This window comes from Hippoglossus stenolepis, chromosome 20 (assembly GCF_022539355.2).
Source record: "Hippoglossus stenolepis isolate QCI-W04-F060 chromosome 20, HSTE1.2, whole genome shotgun sequence".
NCBI classification, from domain to species: domain Eukaryota; kingdom Metazoa; phylum Chordata; class Actinopteri; order Pleuronectiformes; family Pleuronectidae; genus Hippoglossus; species Hippoglossus stenolepis.
In genome coordinates, this window is record NC_061502.1 from 7,217,835 (window position 1) to 7,244,171 (window position 26,337).

Here is a 26,337-nt window from a genome sequence, read left to right on the forward strand (position 1 = left end):
CAACCAACTCTAAATGGTTTAGCCCTTTCATTCCTCCATCTTCTCTTCCTGTCTCACCCTTTCTTTTTACATCAAAACCCAAACTGCCAAAATTATTTCACCCGCGTGTGGATTAAATCTCCTCTTTTTGAGGCAGATGTACTCGTGGGATTACAATAATATTTCCAACATGCAACTGAGGCTTACTTCTTCGGTAAGTGAAATTACTCCATTCTTGTGCTTTATGCGTATAAGTCAAGATTTCCTACATCTCTGATACTGAGCCAAAGGCAGGTTTTGCTGTATCTGAAAAGCTAATCCGAAAGGTAAGTAACAGAACTGATATTTAAACAGAGCGAAACCTTCCTCAGGTGTTAAGTCTGGTAAATATGGATGGAAGGGAAGGCATGGAGGCTTTTACCATCCTCTCTGGAAGCACCGTGAGTGAGGAGTGCATGCCTCTGGTGCACGCCATTATGAATGGTATGCTAAAAGGGTTCGATTGTTATTTTGTCTACGTGTGACATGAACCAGGTAAATGAGAATACTCACTAAACCCAGGCTAATGAGTGACGTGCGTGCACTCAGCAGACGAGAGCGGGCGGAATACATCTGACTCCCATTTCTTTCCATTTCCGACGAGCTCTCAAGCAGCCACTCACTCATGCACAGGCACGCAGAGGGAATGTGAGCGCCGTCTCACCAGGCGAATGGTGTGACCTGTCATTTTCATCTTCTCGCCCACTCATCCAAGCGATCTGTGTATACTTTTAACACGTAATGGATTTGAATCATAAAAGCTACAGCACAGATGGAGAGATACAGAACCTATTGTGCATAAAAAAAAAACAGGTTATGATCTTTTCTCATACTTAATAAAAAGCAGATGGAAAGTTTCTGCAGGAGCTTGACGACATATGGAGATGCTACTTTTAAGCTGGTCCGCCAACACACACTTTTTCCCTCTCTTCCGTTCTCCTTGGAGTTTTTAATGACAAGTCCATATGTTTATCAGCTTGCACTCTAATATGCAACCCGTATAACACCTTGTGACTTCCCCTCTCGAATGCTGTTGCACACTGACCAAGTGCACAGACACACCATGTCGACACCCTCAGCGGTAGCAGATGCACATGCTCTGCAGCCCCGGTCAGATTGCATCTACTGCTTAACTCTCAGGGAAAATGATGCTGCACAGCCAAACAAAACATTACTCTTTTCTTATTCTTACACACACTCGCACACACACTGGATCAGAATGGGTTGAAAGGCAGGAAGGCAGGGATAATGTGTCTAACTGGGAGCCTCTCAAACCTGTCAGAGGAAGCAGAGAAACCGCCAGGAGGCCGCCATCCGCTAACACAGATGACAAATGTCCATAGTGCATTTCCCATTCCACCACTGTCAACGAAGACTAGTGCCTCTTAGTGTGTGTGTGTGTGTGTGTGTGTGTGTGTGTGTGTGTGTGTGACATTCAGTGCCACAGCGGCATCAAATAAATGACACATGGATTGTCGTATCTATCTGCTTTGCTCTGAGTAGATAGGAGTGTGTGTCTGCTTTAGTGTGAAAAATGGACGACCTGCTGCTCAAAACACAGCACTGAATGTCAAAATTAAAAAAAATAAAACACACAAACACACACTCACTCACGCACTGAGTCACGCGTGTGTGTTCAATAGGGCTTGTGCCCATGTTTAGCCTCACGTCGCTAACAAACCCACTCAGCTGAAATGACCACGGCTCAGTGTGCCTTTTGAGCGAGCGCAGGTTTTCTGTGTGAAAACACATGCTCGTGCTTTTTTTCCTGGTAACACATCATGGATGAGTAAAATATGCTCTTGCAAATGGCACTTCATTTGGGTTCAAGAGATGCTTTGCTGTACATGGTTTTTTTGTTTGTTTTTTTTGCGCTTGCATGACTATGGCTGCGCATCAGCCAGAGGGACGGCTGGACGGGGGATGGAGGGAGATGTAGCGAACGACAGACGCTGACTGCTGCCCTGAGCGACCACTGACAGGTGCAATGTGGTCTCCTCTGAGCCTTATTTCAGCGTGATTTCATCCAGAGAGGAAGAAACTAAAAACGTTGTTCTGCTCTTTTAATTCAAAATATATTTGGAAGAAAGACCTCTTGCTGTAACATAAAACTTTCTGGCTTGTTTGTCAACTCACTGAATCGTAAACTCTGTATTTCGCCTTTGTTAAGTATATTTTTATTATTCCTCATGAACCTTGGGAGAGCTGAAGATTGCTTCCTTTGAAAAGACTGTGTAATTTGTTTGTTCTCCATGCACCGTATCACTCATGCAACTCTTTTGTGTTTTTAAGAGAGCTCAGAGGAAATGAGATGCCTTCGACTTGCTCCGGAAATGCAGCCGCCAGGGTTGAGTAGCTGTGGTTCAACTGGCTGCACACATCAGGACTGAGTGCGCTTTGGGACGACAAAGGACACAGATGAGAACGGAGGTCCGGGGCCCACTGGCTTGCATCAGATCCCGTCCACTCTCTAATACACAAGTAGTGCTCGCGCTGATGTACAAGTGATTCCCACTCTTGTGTGAACGTTTGAGTACAGTGTGCTCGTGTCCCAGTGTGTGTGTGTGTGTGTTGGAGAGAAAGAGACAAAGTGAAAAGGAGGCAGAGATGCAGAAGGAAAAGCGGCGACTTGCTCGCTGCATCAATCTCCATTGCCGGGCTGTGTCTCGTCAAGAGCGGCGTATTTGTCACAGTTCATGCTGGCGGTGGCCTGCGTCGCATTCATCCCCACTGAACACTTTCTCTTTCCTCTTCAGAGATGATTGTTGTGACATGAAGCTCCTCATCTCAGAAAAAAAAAACAATTAACCTTTTTTCTTAAAGGGGCGTGCGATCAGGAAAAGTGTCTGTTTTGAACTTGGAGCTTAAAAAGAAAATCGCTAAATTTAAAGTGAAAGGGTCAGTCGTGGTTTTGAAGGTAAATGAATCGTAAAACAGCGATACTCAGTTTATATCCCTCAACAGCCTCAAAGCAGTTTTTGTCCTTTGATAATTTTGCACTCTAACTACATAATGATGGCATCATTTGTTCTGGGAAAATGATTTTATTCTTCTTAATGAGTATTGGAGGGGAAATAAAAGAATCACATCACCATAATAGCAGAATGAATTGTACAAAAATCCCCAAATTCATAACTAGAAAAACCGTAAGCATATGAAATAATACCTTTGACTGCATTAATTGGGCTTGGGAGCCAGAAATGTTAGGGCAGGCCACTGTTATTTCTGATGAGTGGACAGTGGGCCCTTGCTAATGGCAGCGGTGGCCTTTTTTATCATGAAAATACACCATTAACTCTCCTTTTTAGCTGTTCCATTAGCTGGCCACTTTCCAAAGAGCCAATTAATCTGCCTCTTTTGTCAGGTTAAGTCACCTGGCAAGATAGGATCCTTTATGAAATATGTTGAAATGAGGCGTAATGGAGGTCCTATTCAGGGATTTGGCAGAGACGGGCCTGTTATAATTGGAGCCGTGTGTCTGGGAGGTGTCCCCAACAAAAGACGGGGAGAAATGAAGGACAGGTCGCTCTGTGTCAGCACCTTCAGAGAGAAAACACGACGCAGGGAACTCTTTTTACAGCCTAATGTTTATGTGACTTATGGGAGCAGTGTGCTGAAAATTCAGTGAGGAGGGTGATTTAGTCTCAAATGTACAAAGCAGCAGTATCTCTGTGTTTAGAGGTTATATCTGCATCAATCTTGGAGCCCATTGGCTATTGTCTGATGACGAATGACCCTTTATGGGAACAGAAAGGGAGTTTCTGGGGAGTTTTGGGGAGTTACGGCCGCAGGCACCACCCCTTCTCCTTTCAGCTTTTAACTTGTTAGTCTTAGTTATTGTCCTTTTGCTGTCAGACCTGATTGGAGTCGGACTCTCAATTCAAGATGCTCCAATCAAGACTGAGATATTAAAAGCTGGATTTTATAAAACAGGACAGGCATTAATAAAAAAAACTGATTTGCAAATCTTACTAGAATCGAGCTTTGTCTAGAAACACTGGGAGCAGAATTGTTGTTATGCTATTTTTCAGGAAGTTATATGAATTTCAATTGTAGACACTGGATATCCGGGCCAAGACTCCGTCCTCCAATGCGGCGTACACACTTTACAGTCCGACTAATCCACAAGATTTTATGTTTCTACATATTAAACAACAAACACTTTTTGCAGGTGTTTCAGGTCCAGGCAACATTTAGGCAAAGTTCTGTTAACAGCTATCTGCATATAAATGGGAATAAAATAAAAAGCTGACGCATGTTCCACCTCTTTTGGTCTCCACACGGACTGTGATCGGCTAAACTAGAATCCAGAAGCCTTCTTCCCCAAAATCTCATCCCTTGCCAACAGATTCTGCATATTCACGAGCACAATCTGTACATAGGTGTAATAGGTACATTATATATATATATATAATTTATCCTAGGGCTGCTTTTTTTTTAAATAACAAAAAACTGTGAGAGATTCCCCTCGGCATTACCCATTTTTCTCTAAATATAGAAACAGATGTATACAGATGCTTGCAGGGCAGCAAACCTTCAATGATACTCAATCAAAAAAAAACCTGTAACGGCTGTCGTCTTTCATTCAGTGACTTTGTGTCTCATAGCAAACCATTATTAACACTCCAATGCTCTTCCTCTGTCTCTGAGCGATGTCCGGGCCCCGTTTCCTGGTGCCATTGGATGTTAGTGACAGCATACCGGAGAGAGAAAATTGCATATTATTTACCCAGCGCCTTCAATATGCCACTTTTCCACTCTGTAGCCTGCAGCTTACAACCCACAGCGCATGCACAGACACACAAACGCACAAAGACCCACATAAACGCACACGCTCCGACGAATGAAAACGCATACAAACTTAGCTCAAGGCTTCAAGCTTTTCCCCCCCGTGTTGCCTGAGCTCTTCGGCAGCACTGTGACATTCTGCCCTGACATGTCATTAAAAAGTGTCACAGTTTCTGGGGGAGTGATTTCCGCTGCTCTCTGCCTCCGAACGGGCAGATGGGATGGAGGCGAGGGAGCATGGGAGTGATGAGCTGGTGGTGGGCCATGCATGTAAAGTCAGCCCTTAGGATCGCATGACCTTCTCCTGTGGCATGAGGGAAGCAGTCTATCCTCTCCCTGCCGTCCTCCTCTCCTGCTCTCTCTGCCGGAACCAGGCCCTGCTAGTTGTTTCTTTATTCTTTTTTTCCGGTCACACATGGGCAGGAGAGTTGGGCTTGACCGAGAGCTCAATCGCATCTCCGCTCCCTGGATGTCATGCCTCTGCGCAGGAGCACAAACCACTGGATATCAGATTAGAACACAGTGGCTCTTTCTCTCCATTCCACTTTTCTTCATTTCTCGCCACCGCTTTCTCTTCTCTCAATCACTCCACGGCTATTTCTGTCTTTCTGTCTCGCTCTGCTTCTTTCTCTCGCTCCAACTCTCTTCCCACCCCTCCTTCTTCTCCTGCTCTCTCCCTCTCTTTGGAGACGGGGTGACTCTGTGTCTCTTCTCAGGAACCAGTGCGGCGGGTTGTTCAGACAACCGGGAAAATGTTCCATTTCTTTTTTTTTTTTCTCTCTACTCCATCAGAGTAACTCACCTCTGCACCTCTCCATTAGAGTGTGTGATTGCGGGAGTCCACTGAACTGAGCTGGCTGGAGGCTTTTCCCCCCCCCCCACACGGATGACAGGGATCGTATGTTCTCCTGAAAGCTGCGCACCGGCCTTCTCGTGGCTCCATGTGACTTTGCAGGGCCACCGTGTCAAATTTTCCCATCAGTCCCCACACAAAGTCCAATTTGAGTGGATTTGTCCCGAGGACAGATTGATACCCATGTCAAACAAACCTTCTATATTGTTTCTCTCTTATTTAAAAGCTGCATTGGGACATGCACTGATCTCCAGCCGGCCCCCCCTAGTAGAAACATGATGTGAGAACACAGATTCTCCAGAGGATTCACGGTGAGCAAGTGGGTGCACTGATGCCATTTCTAACACACGACAGATGCAATGATGAAAAAACGACGACAATACAAATGTGTCAGGATGAAACAGAGGAGTCATACAAGTAGAAAACGCAGATGAAGACGACGAGATTCGAGAGGTTTTGGTGATACCGGCCGACGCTGATGTTGATGTGCTGTGATCTCCGCAGTGGAATTTATACGTTACGTCCTGTCTTCTGCAAACTCCAGAGAAAGTTGTGATACAATTGCGCAGAAATTCTCCGGCGTTCATGTCGGAAAAATGGCTTAAGTGAATAACCCCTTTATCTTATTTCTGACAAGCATCGCCGTCAGCTTCCTGCAGTTTGTTCTTCAGCTTTGTCCGACACTTAATACCTGCCAGATGGATTTCACTATAATCTCAGAGCGCCACGTACCAAAGGATAAACGCTAAATGTTTAATCCGAAAGGTGAAAAATTCAAATATTGACGGATGTACCACATAAAAGTTGGTGCCGATAAAGTAACATTGATTGCAGAGGTCTGTGCCGAACCTGATTCCGCTGATATAAGGCTGCTTCCCTCACTTGCTGCTTGATGAGAAGACATTACTCTGAGTGAGTGACTCTTACAGTGATGGACTGGTGTAATTTATCTGATAATCATCTCACCTCCATTTTTAAACAGCTATAAAATACTTTAAAATCGTCAGTTTCAAATTCATGGGGTTTTGTGACTGAATCCATAAAAGATCCTCAGGACCCGAGGCTTTCGCCCGCCAGATGGACATCCGTCTGCAGCGCTGCATCTATTTACCTTTTCATAAATGCTGACCTTGAGGCTTATTGATTCCACATTTCTTTAAAATTTTACCTGCAGTATGTGTCAATACCCATCTCGGCGATATGACCTTAGATAGTGATTAACAGTCAGCAGGAGTACAATTAAACACCTGTGAGGTGGACAGAAGAAGAAAGGGGGCTGTGTCTTTTTGTTGGTTATTTTCATGCGGTACAAACAAATGAAGTGAAACTAAGAATAGAGCACATTCTGAGGGCAAAGCGCTCCTGGGATTATCAACCACTGCTGCGTTTGGCTGCAATCCGAAACACAAAGCTGATGAACACTACCTACGATACAGTGAGGAGTAACTCCTCTTGTTTTTCATGTTGTGCAGTTCTCGGGGCCGACAGCGAGGGTCGATGCAACAACTAAAGTAATACGGCTCTGCAGACGTACAGTATCTGTACTGTCAGTGGTAACAAGGGCTTTATCGTACTTTTTCATCCCATGATACACCTGCAGTGTGTGCTCAGACAATTCACAAACACACTCATCACTCTTTCTTTATTACCTGCGATCTGGAGTTGGGGTCTTGTTTGATCCATCTGACGATCGTCTCATAAACCAGCTCCTCCGCCTTTGTGTTTAGACTGTCATTGGACAGATAGGCCACCAGGTCCTCCTTGGAAACACTCAGAATCTCCTCCTGTCCTGCAACCTGACGGGTCGTGGAAGACAAAATCACCAGTCAGTTAAATTGCAGTGTCTCATTTACTACATTCAGTGTTTCCCATCGATTATCGAGACTGTGGCAGGCCGCAATATTCTAATTTGTCCCGACACAGTTTTATAATGAACAAAAAAAAGTTTAAAACGTTTTTACACTCATAAAAATAGCACGCTCATTTGCACTACCACGAGCTATCAAGTGCTATGGTCCATAATGTTTTTACCATCCACGCAGACAGTCAAACCTTATAGTTTAAGCTACGGTTGTAGCATGCAATTGCAGTTTTTCTCTCATTCCACAACTTATCGATCCCTGGTACCTAGTGTCAGTACCCATCACTCAGAATCTGTTGCGCGCGAGTGTGACTTCCCTGCGTGTGTATGAACACATTTGTGTGCATACATGCATGCATGTTCACGACAGATTTAATTAGTTCTTTGGGAAATGCCGACTTCAATAATGTGATTTCTGATATTTCCTCGTTTCCCTACTGATGTGATTTTCTTTCATGAACCGTAGTCTTTCTTTGCTCGAGTTGATTACTGCCAATCAAAGCTCAGTTTTGCTGCTTTGATTTGAAAGATTACAAGAGTTACATTTTCAGAAGTATGCCAATCATCTGTATTTCCAAGAGTTTGTTTGGAAGATCCGTACCAATGTTCAGTAAGCAGGAAGCTCCAGCCGTATATATATCTAACTTATCCCTTTGTACAAAAACAGAAATGTAACAAAGCCAAAGAGAGATTTATGTGTTGCAGCTACAGGTTTACTAATTCACTACTCCGTCTATAGAGCGAGAAATCAATTCAGATTTGTCTCTCGCTCTATAGATTGCTTTATAACTCCAGAGTGCTGGAGAGCAATTTTCTGTCCTACATGGTTTCATGTTATCAAAATTCCTTGTCAGCTACAGGCAAATGTCTTTGCATTGTCTCTGTGTGTTTTGTGTCTTTGTGTATATTCTTTTCATCAGCCTATCTAACAGCGGCATGGCAACAAGTGGAAAGTGCAGTTAGTCGCACACAGTACAGTACATTGTGCTCCTACAGTAAATGACCTTATATCTGGTGAAAGCTTTTACCCGAGCGAAGCCTTTTAATTTTGCTATTGAACAAACAGATCCATGCATTTGCTAGATTGAATTTAAAATATGCAACATCTAATGCACTTCGTCAATGTTATATGTTACATGTAAAACTGATTAGTTCAGTGGGGTAGAAAATATTCTCCTGTGCAGTGTAAAGCAAGTCTCACAAAATGATGTTCAAGCAAAACAAGTCATTTTTATGGTGTTATCTCTATAATGGTGAAGACTTTCGAATCATTACCTCCACCAAAGACACCATTCTCTGTTTGTTTAGGTTTGTTTGTTTGTTTGTAAGCAACATTACGCAAAAGCTACTGGACAGATTACCAGTAAACAGTATTTTGGTGAAAATCCAGAAATTTTAATTTCTAAGCTTTATGTTATTTACGTCTTTCTTATTCCTTATCACAAACGGTAAATGGTATTTTCATCTGACACAGTGTTCTTTACAATCTTTGCAAGGAACACTAAGTGTTAGTGCTGACACTTCACGGCAGGTCCAAGGGCAGGACAAGAGTAGACGGCCTGAAGAGCTTGCCACTACTCAGCTCAGTTTCCCTTCATGTAATAGATGTGATGAGTCCATCTGCATGTTCCAAATTAAATCTCAGAAAGACCCGTGTTGACTTTGCTCTTTATTCAACACAAATTCCCACCACATCAGCTTTCAACATTGCAGTTTTTGATCCTTCATTTCATTCTTTCATTCATGGATCTTGATTAAAAAAATCCAGTATATTTAGACGACTGATATCTATAAGTGTGCATAGTTTGGTGCAGTTTGATTGAATTCTACCTAATGGCAGAGGCACGTGCTCTACTGAGTGCCATTCTAGTTTTCTAATAGTCTTACTCACTCGTAATTTATTTCAACTTCAACTTTGTTCCACAGGAAAAAACATGAAATAATGAATCTCTACGTACCTCAGGGAAGTTCTGCAGTGCAAAAGCTTTGGCCATGTTGTGGAGCTCCGTGCAACTCATGGCTTCGGCCATGGCCAGCACTCCGAGACAGTTAGCTGCAGTCAACTGTTTCTCTAAAGTCGATGAACAAGGTCCAAGAGACAGAAAGAAAGACAGAGGGGACGGACAAAGCAAAACATGAAAAATCAGACATTGGCAGATTGATTAAGACGGGTGAAAAAAAATTCTGACATCCATAAAAAGATCACAGACATAGAAAGCTACAGGGACAGAAAGAGTGACTGCTGGTGGCGCAGAGCCGTAGCCTAACGGGGGGTGTATCTGCCTGAGACTAAAGGAGAACAAGTATAATAACTCAAAAAAGCTCCGGGGACAAACAACAAGGGGAATCGATCGCTCACAGCCCAGGCAAGGTGCTGGATGGCAGGGAGCGGGATTTGGGATTAGTGGGGCCACTTTAAATAAGTCCTGTCAGATCTCGGGGTATACTAAACACACACACACACACACACACACACACACACACACACACACACACACACACACACACACACACACACACACACACACACACACACACACCAACACACACACACACACACACACACACACACACACAGTGTGGTTGTGTAGTTTCATAGTAAATATAAAACTACCCGCGTGGCCAGGCCAGTGGGGAGAAGGCTTACGCAACCGTCTGTGATTTCTTGTAAGGATGCTGCTTTTAAGGTTGTGTGTCTGTAATTTTAGTTTTTTAACGCACATCGCCATTCATCACAGGAAAACTTGCTGGTTCTCTGCCACACACACACACCCACACACACACAAACACACACATTAACTCACAGATCGACTGGGTCAGTGGCCACTAAAAGAGGCCTGATTAAACAATAGCCATCAGAGCGGAAGCGACGCCAGGTCTTTTATCACTGAAGACAGAGTCTTAGAGTCTTCCCTAAACTAATATCAGCCAATAAAGGTCACCTAACATCTGCAGGATCACAACTAAACAAAGGCCAAAGCAGAGAACAAATAAACGCTGGTTTCACGCTGCACCAGAGTCGGGGGCGGAGGAGGTTAGTGGCAAAACAAAGGGCTGTTTGAAAATGTCCCTCTGAAATGCCGTTTGTGGATATGAAGAGTTATTACACCGTGTGAGTGCACGCTTGTATATGCGCTTTATGTTGCATATTCCTTTCATCACTTTCTTCAATGCAATGCAGAAGAGTTTGTAATTAAATTTGCTGGATAAAAGCGCGAGTCCACTCAGATGTACGGAGATGCAGGGCATGTAAAATGAATATTAGGTAGAGTCACTAAAAATATGTGAAAAGCTTCTCATCGCGGTAATAAGAGTTGAAGTGTGGAGCATGTCGCCAATTCACCTCCAGATAATAGATAATAAAAAGCAATCACGGTTCCTCACTGAGCAGCGGTCACACAATAAATGACAGTTTGTGTTTGTTTGAATCTGAGGTTGTGTGAGAAAAAGTAGGTCATGGAGATGTTTGCTGTTTCTTCTGTGTGTATTTGTTACAAACTTCAATAATTTCTGACACCGTATCAATTTTTCTGCTCAAGGACGCACGCCCGCGCCCGTATCTCTCTCGTTCTAATGCGCCGAAATGTCATGTACCTTGTCGAGGAAGAATGGATTGACGTCTCCCTGGCGATGAAGTCTACTAATGGTTTCCCTGTTTTCCATGTTTCTTTTCTTTTTTTAGGTTCCCAAATCGAGAAAAACAAATCAATAACGTGGACTGCTGCTTTTCTTTTACTTTCTTTTCACTCCCTTTCTCGTCGCTGACCTTTTTCGCCAACATGCACTTCCCTTGTGTTACCAATACAACAAAACAACTTAGTAAATGGGATGCAAAACCTGACATTTGCAGCTTTTTGGTCGCCCGACCCACTAAAATCTGGAACATGCCATTTGTGCTTCACGTGACCTCCTGCAGGCCCCCTCCCCCCCTTTGCTCCACTTTCCACACCTTGTCGAAGCATCAAGGGAGAGTATCAATCTGTTTTGCTATTTTTCAATTCCATCACGGTTCAGGCCAGAGGATTTGACATTTAAGTGACAATTGTTCCCTGACCTTTTTATAAATCTGCCCCCCGCGCTCGGTCCTGCCCGCTGGGACGGGTTCAGAGGCACCGTGCCTGACTGAGAACGTACTCACACAGCTGCTGGCTTTGGAAACATGAGAGACCGGAGCGTGATGGGCTTAAGTAAGGGAGGTAAATTAAGGTTCTGCCTAAGAAACTCTGCAAGTGTGAGTGTGTGTATTGATGATGCGTGACAGTGCATGAAAACACACAAAACTGTTGATACTACACTCAGCAGGGAAGGTTGCATCGGGATATAATGATGTAATAATCATGAATACTAGTTGACATAAACATTGCACTCACATACACACACACAAGTTTGCACAGCTATCTTATTAGGACTTTGCATTGACTCCCTTTCATTGTGGACGGCATTACCCAAATCCTTATCCCTGGCCTTAACTGCTTAACCTTAAATGCCCCTATGTAACACTAAGTTAAGCGTTTTTAACCCAACCTAACTTTAACCATGACCAAACCTCGCCTAACCTTAACCTAACCACAATTCAAATCTTACCCCTAAACTTAACCAGGAGCTCAGAAATGACATTTTTTGCCCATACATGTAACAAAAATGAGTACACACACACACACACACACACACACACACACACACTTTCTGAGCCACACCTACCTAGGAAGGACACACAGACTTTACAGAAGGTGTTGAACTGGAACTTGTTGGCGGCCTCCAGCAGCGTCTTGGCGTTGGCCGAGTCGATGACCAGGGATCCCGTGTAGACGAACTCGAGCAGCAGCTCCAGCACGTCGGCGCTGATGTTGCTCATGTTCAGCTCCAGCGTCTCCCCGCTCCTCGTCTCCCCCGAAGACCTGGGTCAACCAATCACGGCAGAGACAGAGGGGTTAGAGGAATCGCGGGGAAGGAAATCGAGGAAACAGAACAGAAAAGAAGATAGGGACACAGATACGTGTACGCTACATACAACACCTATAACACACCTTGGCCAGTACGAGTGAGGAGAAAATAAGAGAATCATTACACAATAAGATAAGAACATAATGTGAAAAGGGGACAGAAACAGAACTTTGGATGGTTTCTACTTTTCTATGGGACTAGCACATTTGCAACTATAGTGCTGCATCTGAAACAAAATGTCCCCTCTGAACAAGGATTAGGCAAACAGGAGTTATTACTTTGTTTCAACAGGCATGCTTAGTACACGTGTGTTTACATGTATGCATAGTTGTAGAGGTGGACATGCATACATGGCAGAGTACGTTGGAGCCATCAGACAGAAAAACAGAGAGAAAGAGAAAAGGGACGTCACAGTTCGTAACGCTGACATGTGATAGGATGAAAATGGCGCGTGTGGCACTGGAGGGCCCTCGCTGAACCTACGCCGCTGCCGTGTGGGTTGCTGGGTATCGAAGCAATGCATCCACTCCCGCTGGCGAGGCGGAGTGAGAGGTGCCAGGGAGTGTTTGGATGAGCAAATTAAATAGAATACGATATCCCTCCCTAATGCAGAGAGTGGGATATGCGGGGAGCTGCTTTCAGAGCCGGGCCGCGTTGTGACTTCACCGGGATCAAATGGCCGAGATTAGTTCACATGCAGGGTTCCCCCCCGGGGAGGTATGAGAGCGTTAAATAACACCTCGCCACCCATGTTTAATGTCCCATGTGAAACAATAATCCACTCAAGGGCAAAATAAATGGAATCAAAGCCCAGCAGTACACATGCCCCCACTACTTTGTCTCCTCCCGCGGCTACGGACATCAACAATATGAAAAGTACTCTACATTAAGATGGATGGAAGCTGTTTGCTTCTGTCAGTCATGGCGGCACAATGATAATGCTCTGCCTTTTTTTCTCTCTCTCTCACTCCCTGCGTGTGTGTGTGTCTTTTACTTCTCTGCTGGAGACAGTTTGTGGGATTAGAAATCATGACAGACAGTCAGCATTTAGTGAGACACGGGACAGCAAAACAAACAAGATGAGACAGGTAGACGAAATGGTTAGAGTGACGACGAGAAGAGGAGGGGAGAGGGAGGTGGAGCAAAAAGGAAGGGAGGGAGGGGGCAGGGTGAGACGGTTCTTCCACAGGGAGCCAGCAGCCATCCTTCTGAGGGAGGGGTTGGGTTGTTCCATGACTGTGCCTTGGTCTTTTAAATAAGAGATGTCCCCGCCCACCCCCGAAAGAAACAAAAACCACCATCACACCTAAAGGGAGCCTTTGTCCCCGCCGCAATACTCATCAGTAGCCTGTAGTGTATGAACTGAGACATTAGTTGTCATTTAAAGCGCACTCAGGAGGTGAGAGGGGGGAGAAGGACATCCAAAAAAAAATAAGATAAAATAAAAGACAATGGCGTTTGTCTCTGGATGGACATTGGCTGGAAAAACCAAGGCAGTTACTCTTTTTCCTCCTGCAAAGCAAAAAGCCACACAGTGTTATTGCCCCTTTTTCCGCACAAAGCCCTGCAGTGGGGGCAGGTAGTAAGACAAGAAGAAGGGAAGGGAGAGGGGGGAGTGCTGTTCAGGGTTAAAGTGATGGAGGGAGGCGGGGGAGAAAAGATGGGGGAGAAAGGGCTAAAAATATAAAGAAGAGCATGCTCATCAACCTGGTCAATTAGTGCAATTGGAAGCGGCTCAAGTGGTAGTCTGTTTTGTCTGAGCACTTGTGTTATGGTAATGACTTTTTTCTAGAGCTACTTAAAGAGGTGGATATTTATGCTGCTTCTGATTGCAGACTCCAAATTTAAATAGTGAAAGAGGGAGGAAGGGAAGACAGAGGACAGAGAGAGGGAGAGAGAGGGAGAGAGAGGGAGAGAGAGAGAGAGAGAGAGAGAGAGAGAGAGAGAGAGAGAGAGAGGACGAGGGGGGAAAGAAAAAGATGGGCACACTCAGGCAAAGAGATTTGTTTGTGAACCAACCACTTACTCAAGAGGAAGTCTTAAAATCAGCAGAGACTGTCAAAAATGGTGGTGAGCAGAGGGAGAGAGGAAGGAGGGGAGCAGCATGAGACACATACACACACACACACACGCACATGTACACACACGCACACAAACACAAGCTCACCCTTCCTAAAACATCCCTCAACCTAAAAAAAGCCCATTTTACAGGCGATACTTTTAGCTTTCTCTTACAAGACAATTTTTTTCTCCGTGGAAGTAGATTCGCTATATACGAAGACATGTTAAGATGGACGGTTACTCCGATGCAAAGCCTACGTTTTCTGGGACAAAATAGGTTTGTATTTACATCCCCTGTCACAACATGAATCAGGAATAAATTATAAAAATAAACGCACATAATGTGTGAGCTCCGTCAGTGTCGGGACTCAAGTTTTTGCTTGCGTTTGCATTCCAGTAATGAGGCCACGTTACAGCGTCAGGTACGAGAGTGATGCTGAGGTTCTTTTGGCTGGAAAGAGCCTGGTTTGTGTCAGACACACTCTAAAAGGACAAAGAGGACAGGATGACAGGTGGAGAGTTTAAAAGCCCGAAGCTGTGTCCTAGTGTGAGCCGAGGGCCATCAGCGTGAGAGGTGGGGGGGAAAAGAAATGTGGACTTTGGTTTGACAGAACTCTTGATTGAAAAACTTGAAAAACTTTACCTAAAAGTTTATTTTGAGGAGTGATGGTAGAGCAAAATGCACAAGCCAATGTGAATATGGATGTGAAGCTTCGTTATTAAAGGGCCAGTTCAATGACAAATAAGAAAATGTGTTAGAAAAAGTGTTTTATTTGACTAATGGGGGTCAACCAGGAATTAAATTTCTGGTTCTTTATTGGTGTCACTAATAAAAATAAACAATCCAGAGCTAAATTTCCTTTGAGAAAATAATGGATAACATCATTTCTAAAAACAATTTTTCTTCCAAAGAAATGATCTGTCTGAAAATAGTAGACAGTGTCTATATAGTAGAAAGTGTATACATATATATATAGCTAAAAAATTATACACGATAAGAAATCTTTTATTATTTGATTTCTATAATTATAGTGCCTTAATCTGGTAAAAATTTGAGTTTAAAGAACCAAAATAAAATAAAAAAATTAATTATAGTTACTACATCATCAAGGCAGGTTTTTTTGGGGACTGGATCTCCTAACATAACAACTAACAACAACAAAAGATTTGCGACAGCAGGACTCGATTCTTTGAAAACCTCTTTTCTTGAAACTCGAAATTCTAAGAGAATTTGGGTGTGTAGAAAACATGTTTTGTGATTTGGATGAGCTGACCCTTTAAAGTCAGCCAATCAGAACATATCGTCTAATTGAAATCCCAGAGGAGTATTACAGTGTCTTTTGTCTCCCTGGAGGTAACAACAGAGGGCTGAGCAGTGCTCACAGGGCTCAGCTGCAGAGTTCACACAGGGCCTGCACTGTAATGGGCTTAAACATAGCTCCCTGCCCATCTTATAACACTCTCTGGCTCACAGGCACAGTGAAAGCCATGAGTTGACAGAGGGGGAAGAAGGGAGGAAAAACAAATGGCATGAAAGCATGTGTCAGGACTGCTGAAAGATTTTTACATTACTGATGCAGTGGCCATAAATTAAATGCCTGCGGAGCACACTTATTTGAAAATCCCGAGGGGTAAAATGGAATTACCGGAGATGATCTGTCTCCCTGCTCTGTGCATCGGTCCTTTAAAGGGTAGGGTAATAGGTTTTTGGGTGGGGGCAAGGGCAGACGTGTACGCACATTTCGGAGAGGCATTACATTCTTCAGGTACCGTGGGCTGAGCTGGCTGGTTGAATGAACATATACTTTAGGGGAGGCCTGAATATTTTAGGTGAGCGTAGGCAGCGGAGGAGAACACCTAAAAGAGGGAGGCAGACATTGGAGGATTATGTTGGAAAAGCGAGGATTTAAAATTTGCCAGATAAGCAAAAATTTGAAAATGCATGTGTTTTATTTTTTACCCTTTTATATATTCTATTCCATATTTTTTATTCACGCAGGAAAGTCCCTTTGTGATACAAAATCTCCTCTGCCGGTGAGTCCTTGTCAAGATGGGCTACAAAATGTGATTAAAAGGAATTTGAACAAATTTTCATAATTACTTTGTCATTCTATGCTGCTACATGTTGGCTCTTCTCCAATAAGGCCTTTAATTTCGTGAGTGAGTCATTGGGTTGGCATGTGTGTGTGCTCTTGTACAGCTATCTTTGTGAGGACCAGTCTGAGCCGACAACCTACAGTGAGGACATTTTGGCCGGTGCTCAGTTTCTGACCCCCCTCTAATGGACTGTTTAGGGGTAAGGGCTAGGTTTTAGGGATAGGTTTAGGTTAGGTTAAGGGTTAATGTTAGGCATTTAGTTTGGAGGGTAAGGGTAAGGGGCTAGGGAATGCATTATGCCAATGGCTGTCCTCACTAAGATAGAAGTACAAACGTGTGTGTGTGTGTAGGTCAGGGAAAATAAGTGTGATGTGCACTCCCTCACCCTCCAGTATTACATCTCTACTTTTACTCTGACTAATGGCAGCCTGCCTGGATAACACATGAGAATTATGTCCCTCCATCTTTCGTGTTCGCACGCACGCACAAGCATGCACACAATCATACACACACAAAGTAAAACGTGTAGACGCTTCATATCTAATACATTTGCACACACACATTTCCAGAGAAAAAGAGGATGGTTGAGGGAAAGCTGGGGCCACACACACACACACACACACACACACACACACACACACACACACACACACACACACACACACACACACACACACACACACACACACACACACACACACACACACACACACACACACACACACACACACACACACACACGTGGTTTACAGTGGGCTGACAGGGCCTCTAAACAGCAGTGAACCCCTCCTGAATGAAATGGGCGAGGGAGAGTGGGTACCGAACATATAAAGAGATGAAGTCTTGCTCTCTCTCTCTCTCTCTCTATGTCTCTGCGTCTCTTATGTGACCTTATAAAGATGTGGACGGCAGCGAGCCACCGGCAGCGTCACTGTAACTCATTGAAAAAGTGACCAGGATGGCACACGAGAGGCCTTTGGTAGTCCTCGCTTCTGTCTAACCAAGCTTGTGACACTCCGCCTGACAGCGAACGCCTCTCAGCTACGACCAAAACGCTCTCCTCCTCTCCTGTCCCCCCCCCCGTACGCTCGTTACTGACATTTATTCCCACGTCTCTGTCCTTCTCTTGTCAACTTCTCACCGCTGTCCATTTCTAACACACCTCTCATTTCCATAAAGTCAGGGCGCCACATTCTCTCTAATATCAACAGCCATCACTGTGGAGGGTGCAGCGTTAGCATAATGCTGATGATCGTGACTTCATTAAATCGACGCCGAGACGCCTCCCAAAATTAACAATTAGTATAACAAATCCATCAGATATTCTCCAGTGCGGAGTCGAATGAGAACATTTCTATTTTAGACATAATCTCGTGAAAAACTACGGCGTTATGATAATAAATCAAAGCAGTTTTACAATTAATTAACCAATTAATGAGAATTTGCTCTGTTAAACTGTCAAATTAAACAAGAAAAATCTGACTGTGTAGGCAGCAGCAGGCATGAAGATGAGCTTGATGAAACTCCGACCACTCCTCTGGGAGCTGCGGTGTCTTTCAGGAGCCCCGTCTTCACGCATTAACGATTTGGCGACTGTACTTCCCGGATAAGAGGCAGAGACGAGACAATCTGATGGACAGGTTGACCAGCACGGGGGCTTCAATTCTGTCCAAAGCCGCTCGAGTCTCTCAGGAAGCTTCTCTGCTTTTGTCAAGGTCAAAGGAAGACCGAGCGTCTCGTTTTTTATTCACGGGCGCTACGAGTATTGCTGTCATGGAGATGAGTGATCCTAGTACAAACGCTGCTCTGTGGCTTTTCTATGCCTGCTCTCTCTCTGGTCTTCCTCACTCCGTCCCCATTCAGGAGGAACAAGTGTATCGGTGGCGAGAGAGGAGGCCGCGGCAGCAGCGGCTGATAAGCAGCTTTCTGATGAGCTCGCATGGCTGCGGGGCAAAGTGGAAAACTTCCCCAAGGCGTTCCAGCCACCGCCAGCGACTGTGTGTGTGTGCATCTCTTCTGTTTTGTCTTTGTATTTGCTCAGCACTTCATCCCCAGCCATGCAAGTGAGAACAAACGCGCACACACTCGCGCACACAAGCAGCAAGGCGGCAAAACAACTTTGGGTCCGGGGGACTCTCAATCAAGCTGAAACACCTGCAAGGATTTGAAGTGAGGATGAGGACATTAGGGAATTGTGGTATTCCCCTTCCGGAAAAACAAGGCAGATAAAAAAAAGACATACTTGCGCTATCAGACTTTACAGTCACTCTCACACATTGTGCACACACATCTAGAGACACTAAAAGGATCTGTGGCTGACACACACATGCACACACACAGACACAGACACAGACAGGCACCCATGGAAACAAAACAGCCCATGAACAAAAATAAAAAGTATGAAGGGCAGAGTAGAGAGGGAATTCTTGAATCCACATCAAACAAATACATCAGTGAAGGGTGGTGTTAACCTGTGAAAGTGGTGGTTCATTAAGCTGTTTTAGACGCGCTTTTGTCTCGTCCTTTTGTTTATGACTCTGAAATGTCTTATTAGACTAACCATGATGTATTAGCATAAGACAAGGCTGTTTTGCGGCAGAACTCACAAAACAGCAACAGAAAAAAAGTGGCAGCTCAGGGGACAAAAATCCCTCTGCCCAGAGAAGACAGTGCAGCTTTGGCAAATTACCACCCAAAGTGAAGAAGGTATGATTCTTTTGTTTTGGCCCTTTGGTGAGTTTTAGAACGTCCCCAGTCATGGAACATTTTCACTGCTCATTAAAATGGAAATGTGGTTAAATTGCCCTACATGGGGGAGGAAAGGTAATGACGAGGGTTGACCTTTTTTTTTTTTTTTCTCCACTTTCAGATACATTCATTTGAGCGGGAAGAGGGAGGAATGGCTGCTGGCCCTGTGCTAGGAACCAAAGTCTTCACACACCTGCAAGAGAGAGAGGGGAAGGGAAAAGAAGAAAGAAAAAAAAAAGCGACACAAATGCGCCCTATGAAAAGAACAGATTGGATCAACAGCTGGTGGGAAGAAGGGAAGCGAAGGCAAACCTTTTCACCAGGTCCTTGAAATACAAGCTGCAGGAAGCTAGAACATTTTGGTGGACTTCAAACTCTTTGCCTTCAACAATTATTTTCAGGTCTGTAAACTCTTTCGCTCTGCGCTGTTGGTTCAGCTCCTTCAACATCTCTGTAGAAGAAGAAAAAGAAACAGACAGTGCCACATTTGGGTTCAGAATTTTCTCTTTGAATACAAGTGCATTAAAAAAAAAGCATGACAACAAGAAACAGAACACAATGTTAAACAGTGTAGATTGAGGAACACATTATTGCTGGCAGGTCTTAGGAAACAGTGTTCATTACATGATAGACAACAGGTGACACGTGCACATTTGATTCGACATTTCGGCCAAAGCAAAATGAAGCCTGTATGTAAATATAACAGAAAAAGAGTGCATGTCAAAAAATAAATAATAATTAGCGCACATATTCTATACTGTACTGTGATTGGTCAAAGCATGCTAGTGGTTAACAGAACTATCCATCCATCCATTATCTATGTATGGCTTATCCTCTGGGGGTCGCAGTGGGCTGGAACCAATAATGTAGGAATACAAAAAGAAAAGAAAATATAATAAAATAAAAAATGGTTGTTATGGGGAAAGACACTTGTTAAACTGTATTTGACTTTCAATTTAATCTGCAGCACTAAAACTTCAATGGCGGCAGGCTAAATGAAGTGAACAAAAACGTGTGGGCTGAAAACAGAGACACTGTCAATGCATTATTCATATCGAAATAAAATTCTTTGGCTTCTCACTAATGCCCTAGTCAGCACAGAGTTGACCTTCAAATGTTGCTCAATGAGAAAACAACAGCTTATCCCCAAAATCCCTTCGCTCACTCTCTCACTCATAGAAAAACACCCCTCGTCCTTCTCGCTGGGAAAAAAAAATACACGGCAATAACAGAAAGTGACAAAACACAATCTGAGAAAACATGCTTAGAGCAAACCAATGTGCAGTCGAAAGGCAAAGAGTACACAGCGAGTTGTATAATCTGGTGCAGCCGTACAATGTTAGGCCTGGCCTTGCTGCGGCGCTGGGTCGGAGGCTCTTGTTTCGCTGCGTCTTAATGAGGCACCATGAGGGGATGCTGAGAATGGAAATCAGCGGGAGACTAGCAACATATTCCACAGCCTGAGGAGAGATAACCCAAACTGTAAGCTTTGTTAATCTCCGCTACCATCCACTACTCAGGACGCCACTAAAAGGCAAAGACTAAGAGATTCAAATACAGGAGTATACTACCGAGCATCATAGAGGGTGCCGGCTTCTGCACTGTCTTATAGCGTTAACAGAGCATTTCATGGAGACTGCAGGCTGTGAGACGTAGTAAAAGCGTATTAGGGCACAAAACACAGTCTGTGCTGTATAAGGACACATGCTGGGGAGAGATAAAGAGCAGCCACAGTTCTGTATGAGACACGGGGAATGATGCTATAGATAAGAAAGGTGGCGAATCCTCCCTTGATCAGTAGGAAGGGTCATTTTTCCTGAGACTAGTGCAGCCACTCTACCTCAGCGTAAACACGGCAATCTGACCAGCAGCAAGCATTTGTTGTCAACATCATGTGCACCAAGAAAGGTGTGTGCATGTGCACGTGTGTGCGGACAGACGTGTGCGTTACCGTCTAGCCACTAATCGTGCAAAACTGATCGGACTTGTGATTGTATTTGCAACGTCCAAGCTGATATAAAGGACCTTTATTTTCCGCTATGATCCTGAAAGTGGTCTGTGTTCACGCCAGACACAAATCAGGGATTTAATTAACCTGGAATGACACTCGCCCCTCTATTTGGCTGGAATATCTACTCATTTAGCTCCTTCCATTCTCCTGACTGACACTGGCAGCTCAGCTCTGAATTAATTCTGCAGCTGGAATTATAGCGTATAAAGACACATGACAAATACGGTGCAATTCACGAGCGTGCTTTGGTAAAAAGCCTCCTCGCAGAGCGGCGCATCCCTCAGAGTTATCGCGTCGAGAAATGAATGGCCAGAGAGAATGACCTGGTTATTAAACATGCTGCATAGCTATTGAGGGGAAATATTATAATAGATGCAGTTTTCTGACAATATGTCTGCTGTGCTTTGACCACCTACACAACTGTATGGTTGGAGCAGACCATGCACATGCAAACACAAAGCTGGCATTTGCCTTGTCTTTCATCCATCTCCCTCCACATTCCACCCCACCGCTGTTTGTCAGTGAGACAGCTATCTGATTACTGTGTGGGCATGGGCTGTGAATAGTGAATACACAGTAGTTTCGAGTTTGCATTAGTGGATCTCCAGCGGCCGATATGGCTCTCACCTCCAATCAGACACACCGCATACCATCCATTCGCCCCAACAATAGAGAAAGTGAGAGGGGGAGACAGAGAACTCCACTTGTCAGCAAACAATGGCCGCCTCCCTCGGAGCCATGCAGATACACCTGAATGCCTGATGGAAAAGCTAATCATCAGCTTCTTGGGTGGATCTGTGAAGCGCCCTGGAACAACTCATCACCGCCGGGGACCATGAAACTGCACATGGCGTCCCCATTCTGGGGTTTGGCGTGGAGTGTGGTGAGGCACAGCCATGTTCAGCGGCTTTGAAACACCCAACATCTCAATACTCTTAAAGGAAACAAATCTCTCGAGGACTGGGCGCAACACGGAGTCGCAGCAGACGCAGAAAATAGCAGCATGGGTTTGTTTTGTGGGAAGTACGTAGATATCCTCATAGGGGTATAATGTGCTACATTTCTGGAGTACACGTCGCGGACTGCAAACAGTGATAAAATGTGCCAGAGTAGTTTCCTGCCCCTAAGCTGTTCACAATAATAACAACACCCTGCGCAGGCTCCTTGTGATTGGTTGACACACTGCACAGGGGCCAACTCTGCTGCTCAGCCTAGTAACTCTACTGTCAAACATCTCCGAGCGCTGTGGCCAATGGGTTTCCTCGGGTGAGATTTCCAGTAACCTATCAGCGTGCACCATAATACAAGGTGTGGCAAGTCAAGTGCTGGACTGTGATTGGTTGCTGTAAGAAGGGTGACTCCGTGTGCCATTGGTTGCCAAACACGGAGCCATTTTAAGGTTCTACATGTATTTTACATGCGCCTCTGTAGACCCACCATTTTGTGTTTGAACGGAAATTTTGAAAATTTGGATGCATATTCACAAGTAATATTTTCAGAGGAGCTCGCCAACTGTTTCTGAGTTGCTGTGGTGAAAAGACTAAAAAGTAAAGCTCAAAAATAAAATTTTTGTTTTACAGCAAAAGGCGGAACATTTGATTTTTTTTCCTACAACCTTATGAAGATGAATCGTCTTGGAATTTGAATTTAATTCCCCGTGCAGAGCTAAGACAGTGTTAGAAAACTTTCATAAAAATATAATTTAGCTCACAACCATTTATATATCTATATATATATCGATATATATACACACACACTGGATTGTGTTTTCTGATAATAAGTTCTAAAATTTGTTCTACATTGTGGCATCACAACTTATCTAACAGAATATTTAGAATTTTATGGCATACATTTTTGATAAATATGAAACGACACATGAAATCAAAAATAATTGGTTATAAAATACGTAAACTTGTTTTGATTAGATTAGATTAGTTTCTTTCTTAAGACTCGTGAGATGTGACAACTTGTGAAAGACAGTTTTTATAATACATACAGCAAAAAGTGACTTTTGATGGTTTAAATTTAAAAAGCCATGTTTTCTTAAATATAAAAAATGTTTTGTTCCATTTCTCTCCTGACAAATCTCGTTCCTACTTCACAAATAGACATGTAATTGTCCACATATCTCGTTTGAATTGGCTGACATTCTGTGTTGCGGCGGTGGAGCACTGGTGTGTTGACTTTGACCTTTTTGTTCTCTTTCAAACTTTCAACAATCAATTCCCACCAACACTCACAGCTTAATTACCTAGAACAAACCATGCTAGCTGATCAATAATTCAATGTACATGTCTGCAATAATGGCTTTCCTTTAGCTTGGACAGCACTTCACTACACTGTACAGTTTTTAATCAAATAGCAGTTAATCATTTTATCACGCCACTTGTGAAAACGAAATTAATTTATGATTTATTAATGGTGTTCAAAACAATTAATAAAAAAATCTGCAAAGTCAACAATATTTTATGAAAAAGTATTGCTGTACGTGCAAGATAAATATACTGAAAATATCTTTAAATAAATAGAAATCAATCAAATTTGACGAAACTAATTTTTGTTGATTTTCGTTCACCCAATAGATTAACTTCCATAATACACACTGTGTATGAATTAATAAACCAATCAAATTGACAGTTAAAAAGACATTTGGAAAAATAAACAAATGTATATCTCGAATTTTTTTTTATTAATTAATGAACAATCGCCTCTAGTTTAAAGTGATATGAAGCCAAATTTAGTATTTGCATTGCTACTTTTAACGTGAATATTCTGGATAATATTTGAATGAATTTTACAAGATATTATGAGATATATAATTACAGACATTATAAGATATATTCATTTTATAACAAAAGGCATCTGCTTTCAAAGAAGCAGCAGCAGCACTGTTGCAGGGCTGAAGCAGATTGGACCGAGGCATTCTGATCAAAATGGTCTCTCTTGTACAAAAGCCTTTCGATAAGTGGGGACGTTTGAGAAATTCCAGCTCAAAGGTTCCTTTATGACAGAACGAGCAGAGTGGGCCAAGAGCATAAATATAATAAATGCACACAAAAGAAATCTTTCCAAGCAAAAAGCTTGCACAGCATTTGGCTCCCCTGAAAAATGTCTCCCCCCCCGCAGAGAACAGAAGGCCTGAAACCTACTGTCAAAGCACTGATAATGTCAGGAGGATTCGTGAGGGGTATTCCCATGTGAAGTGCTGCCCTGGTAATAAAAATAGAATAGAAATGAATAAATATTCAGATAATAATCATGGCGAACCGGTTTTTGTCTCAGACCCCAAAACATCATGGCGCCGATCTTGCAGCATCAAATGGACGTTTGGGGAAATAAAACTTCTCGCCTCCTGCTGACTTTGATAAGAACACCACTTTAAAATGGTTTCCCTGTTTCTGACTGCACACATTGAAAACACCCACACTCACAGAGATGGTCAAGAGTTCACTGTCAGCACAAGCTGTTGGATAATGTAATCTCTCTACTCTGCAACCCCAGGTGCCACGCACAACAGTGGGGGGGAAAAACCCAATATCAGCTCTTAGGCCGAGGAAGCATTTAACCCTTATTCTTAAATTATGACTTGACACACTGATATGTGTTTTTTAGATTGTTCTATCTCCGCATCTTAAACCTGGTTATTTAAATTCAGGGTGGGAACACTGCCTGACCAAAGCTTTCAAAAAGGAAATAAAAAGATTTCTTCGGCACAGATAACATAGACTTGGCCCTATTGCAAAATGAATGTCCAGTAAAGTAAAGCTCTAAAAATACAGTCTTACACTTCTTGACTTTTAGCACATGTTTTGACTCAAGTAAAGTAGCTATTTATTAATTATTTTTCATGTTATATAATTTCTGACTTTAAGTCATTTTAAAATCCATTAGTGTTCATTGGTTAAAAGTTGTTAACAACAAAAGCAGCGCAACATTTTTTTTATGTTTGTATATCTCCCTCTCAATCTAAAAAGTTGAGATTTTAAGGTTAGTCTTTATAACATTTTCTTATTCATACAAATTAAGTTGCTTAAATTGTTTATTATTAGAGACAAAATTAGAAATGCTTAGGTTAAATTCAATATGTAGTTTTGTGCACTTATAATGATCCTACATTCAATTTACTTGTAACAAACGATAATTTAAAACAGATTTTAAAAATTTTATTGGAAAAGCGACAATCTTTTTTTCTCTAAAATTTTTGCAAAATATGTTGAAAATATCCCAGGCTCCAAAATCACATAGTAACATAAATTAACACAATATTAAAAACATAAAAATTCTAATACATTTTAAAACATTTTCATAAATGGAGGTTTTTACAAACATGTATTTTAGGGTTTTCGATGCATCAGGCCATTTCTGATGAAATCATATATCAGATAAGCAACTGATTTGGGATTGTCAGATATTATTGAAAGAGGAGACAATAATTGGAATAATTTGGTTTCTTTCCATAAAATGTCTTAGTATTAAATATATAATATTTATTGGATTGTTCACACAACATTTCAAACAGGGATGCACTAAAAAATACACTGCAAAACCACACTTATGTCCTATTTGCACAAAACAGGAGGGGAGGCCAACACATTTCAAAAGCAACATTTCACAAGTCTTTTCTTTTGTGTTTAATGCCACCATCTTCAGCTCAGGACAGTTCATTGCAAAAGCCACAATGGCTAAATGTCAGCCTTTAACGGGTGCAAAATGTCACCAGCACTATCAGGCCACTCATCTCGCTGCCATCTGCTGAACGAATGATCCTTTACGTAGATAAAAGCCAGCAGATGTGTGTTACCCAATCTAGCCTGTGTCTCTTTCACGGCGCAATTACTCCAAACGGTCCCTAAAACGTACCTCTAACAATCACTGCCACATTCATGTCTGGAGACGTCTCAACAGCCGCTGACTACTCCCGGCAAATCACCACAAGCGAGGCATCAGAGGTCCTCG

At 43.0% G+C, this 26,337-nt stretch overlaps 1 protein-coding gene across 7 annotated transcripts in view; it reads right to left on the minus strand.

Moving 5' to 3' along the window:
• The window catches only part of LOC118099782 (kelch-like protein 29), a 225,524-nt gene that overhangs the window by 64,348 nt on the left and 134,839 nt on the right, over positions 1 to 26,337 (minus strand). For all 7 annotated transcript variants that reach the window (XM_035144545.2, XM_035144542.2, XM_035144541.2 and 4 more), the window contains 4 exons: positions 19,683 to 19,821; positions 12,222 to 12,418; positions 9,479 to 9,591; positions 7,309 to 7,455 (listed from right to left, as the gene is read on the minus strand). In XM_035144545.2, the coding sequence (XP_035000436.1) occupies positions 7,309 to 7,455; positions 9,479 to 9,591; positions 12,222 to 12,418; positions 19,683 to 19,821 (596 nt within the window). The remainder of the gene's footprint in view (positions 1 to 7,308; positions 7,456 to 9,478; positions 9,592 to 12,221; positions 12,419 to 19,682; positions 19,822 to 26,337) is intronic.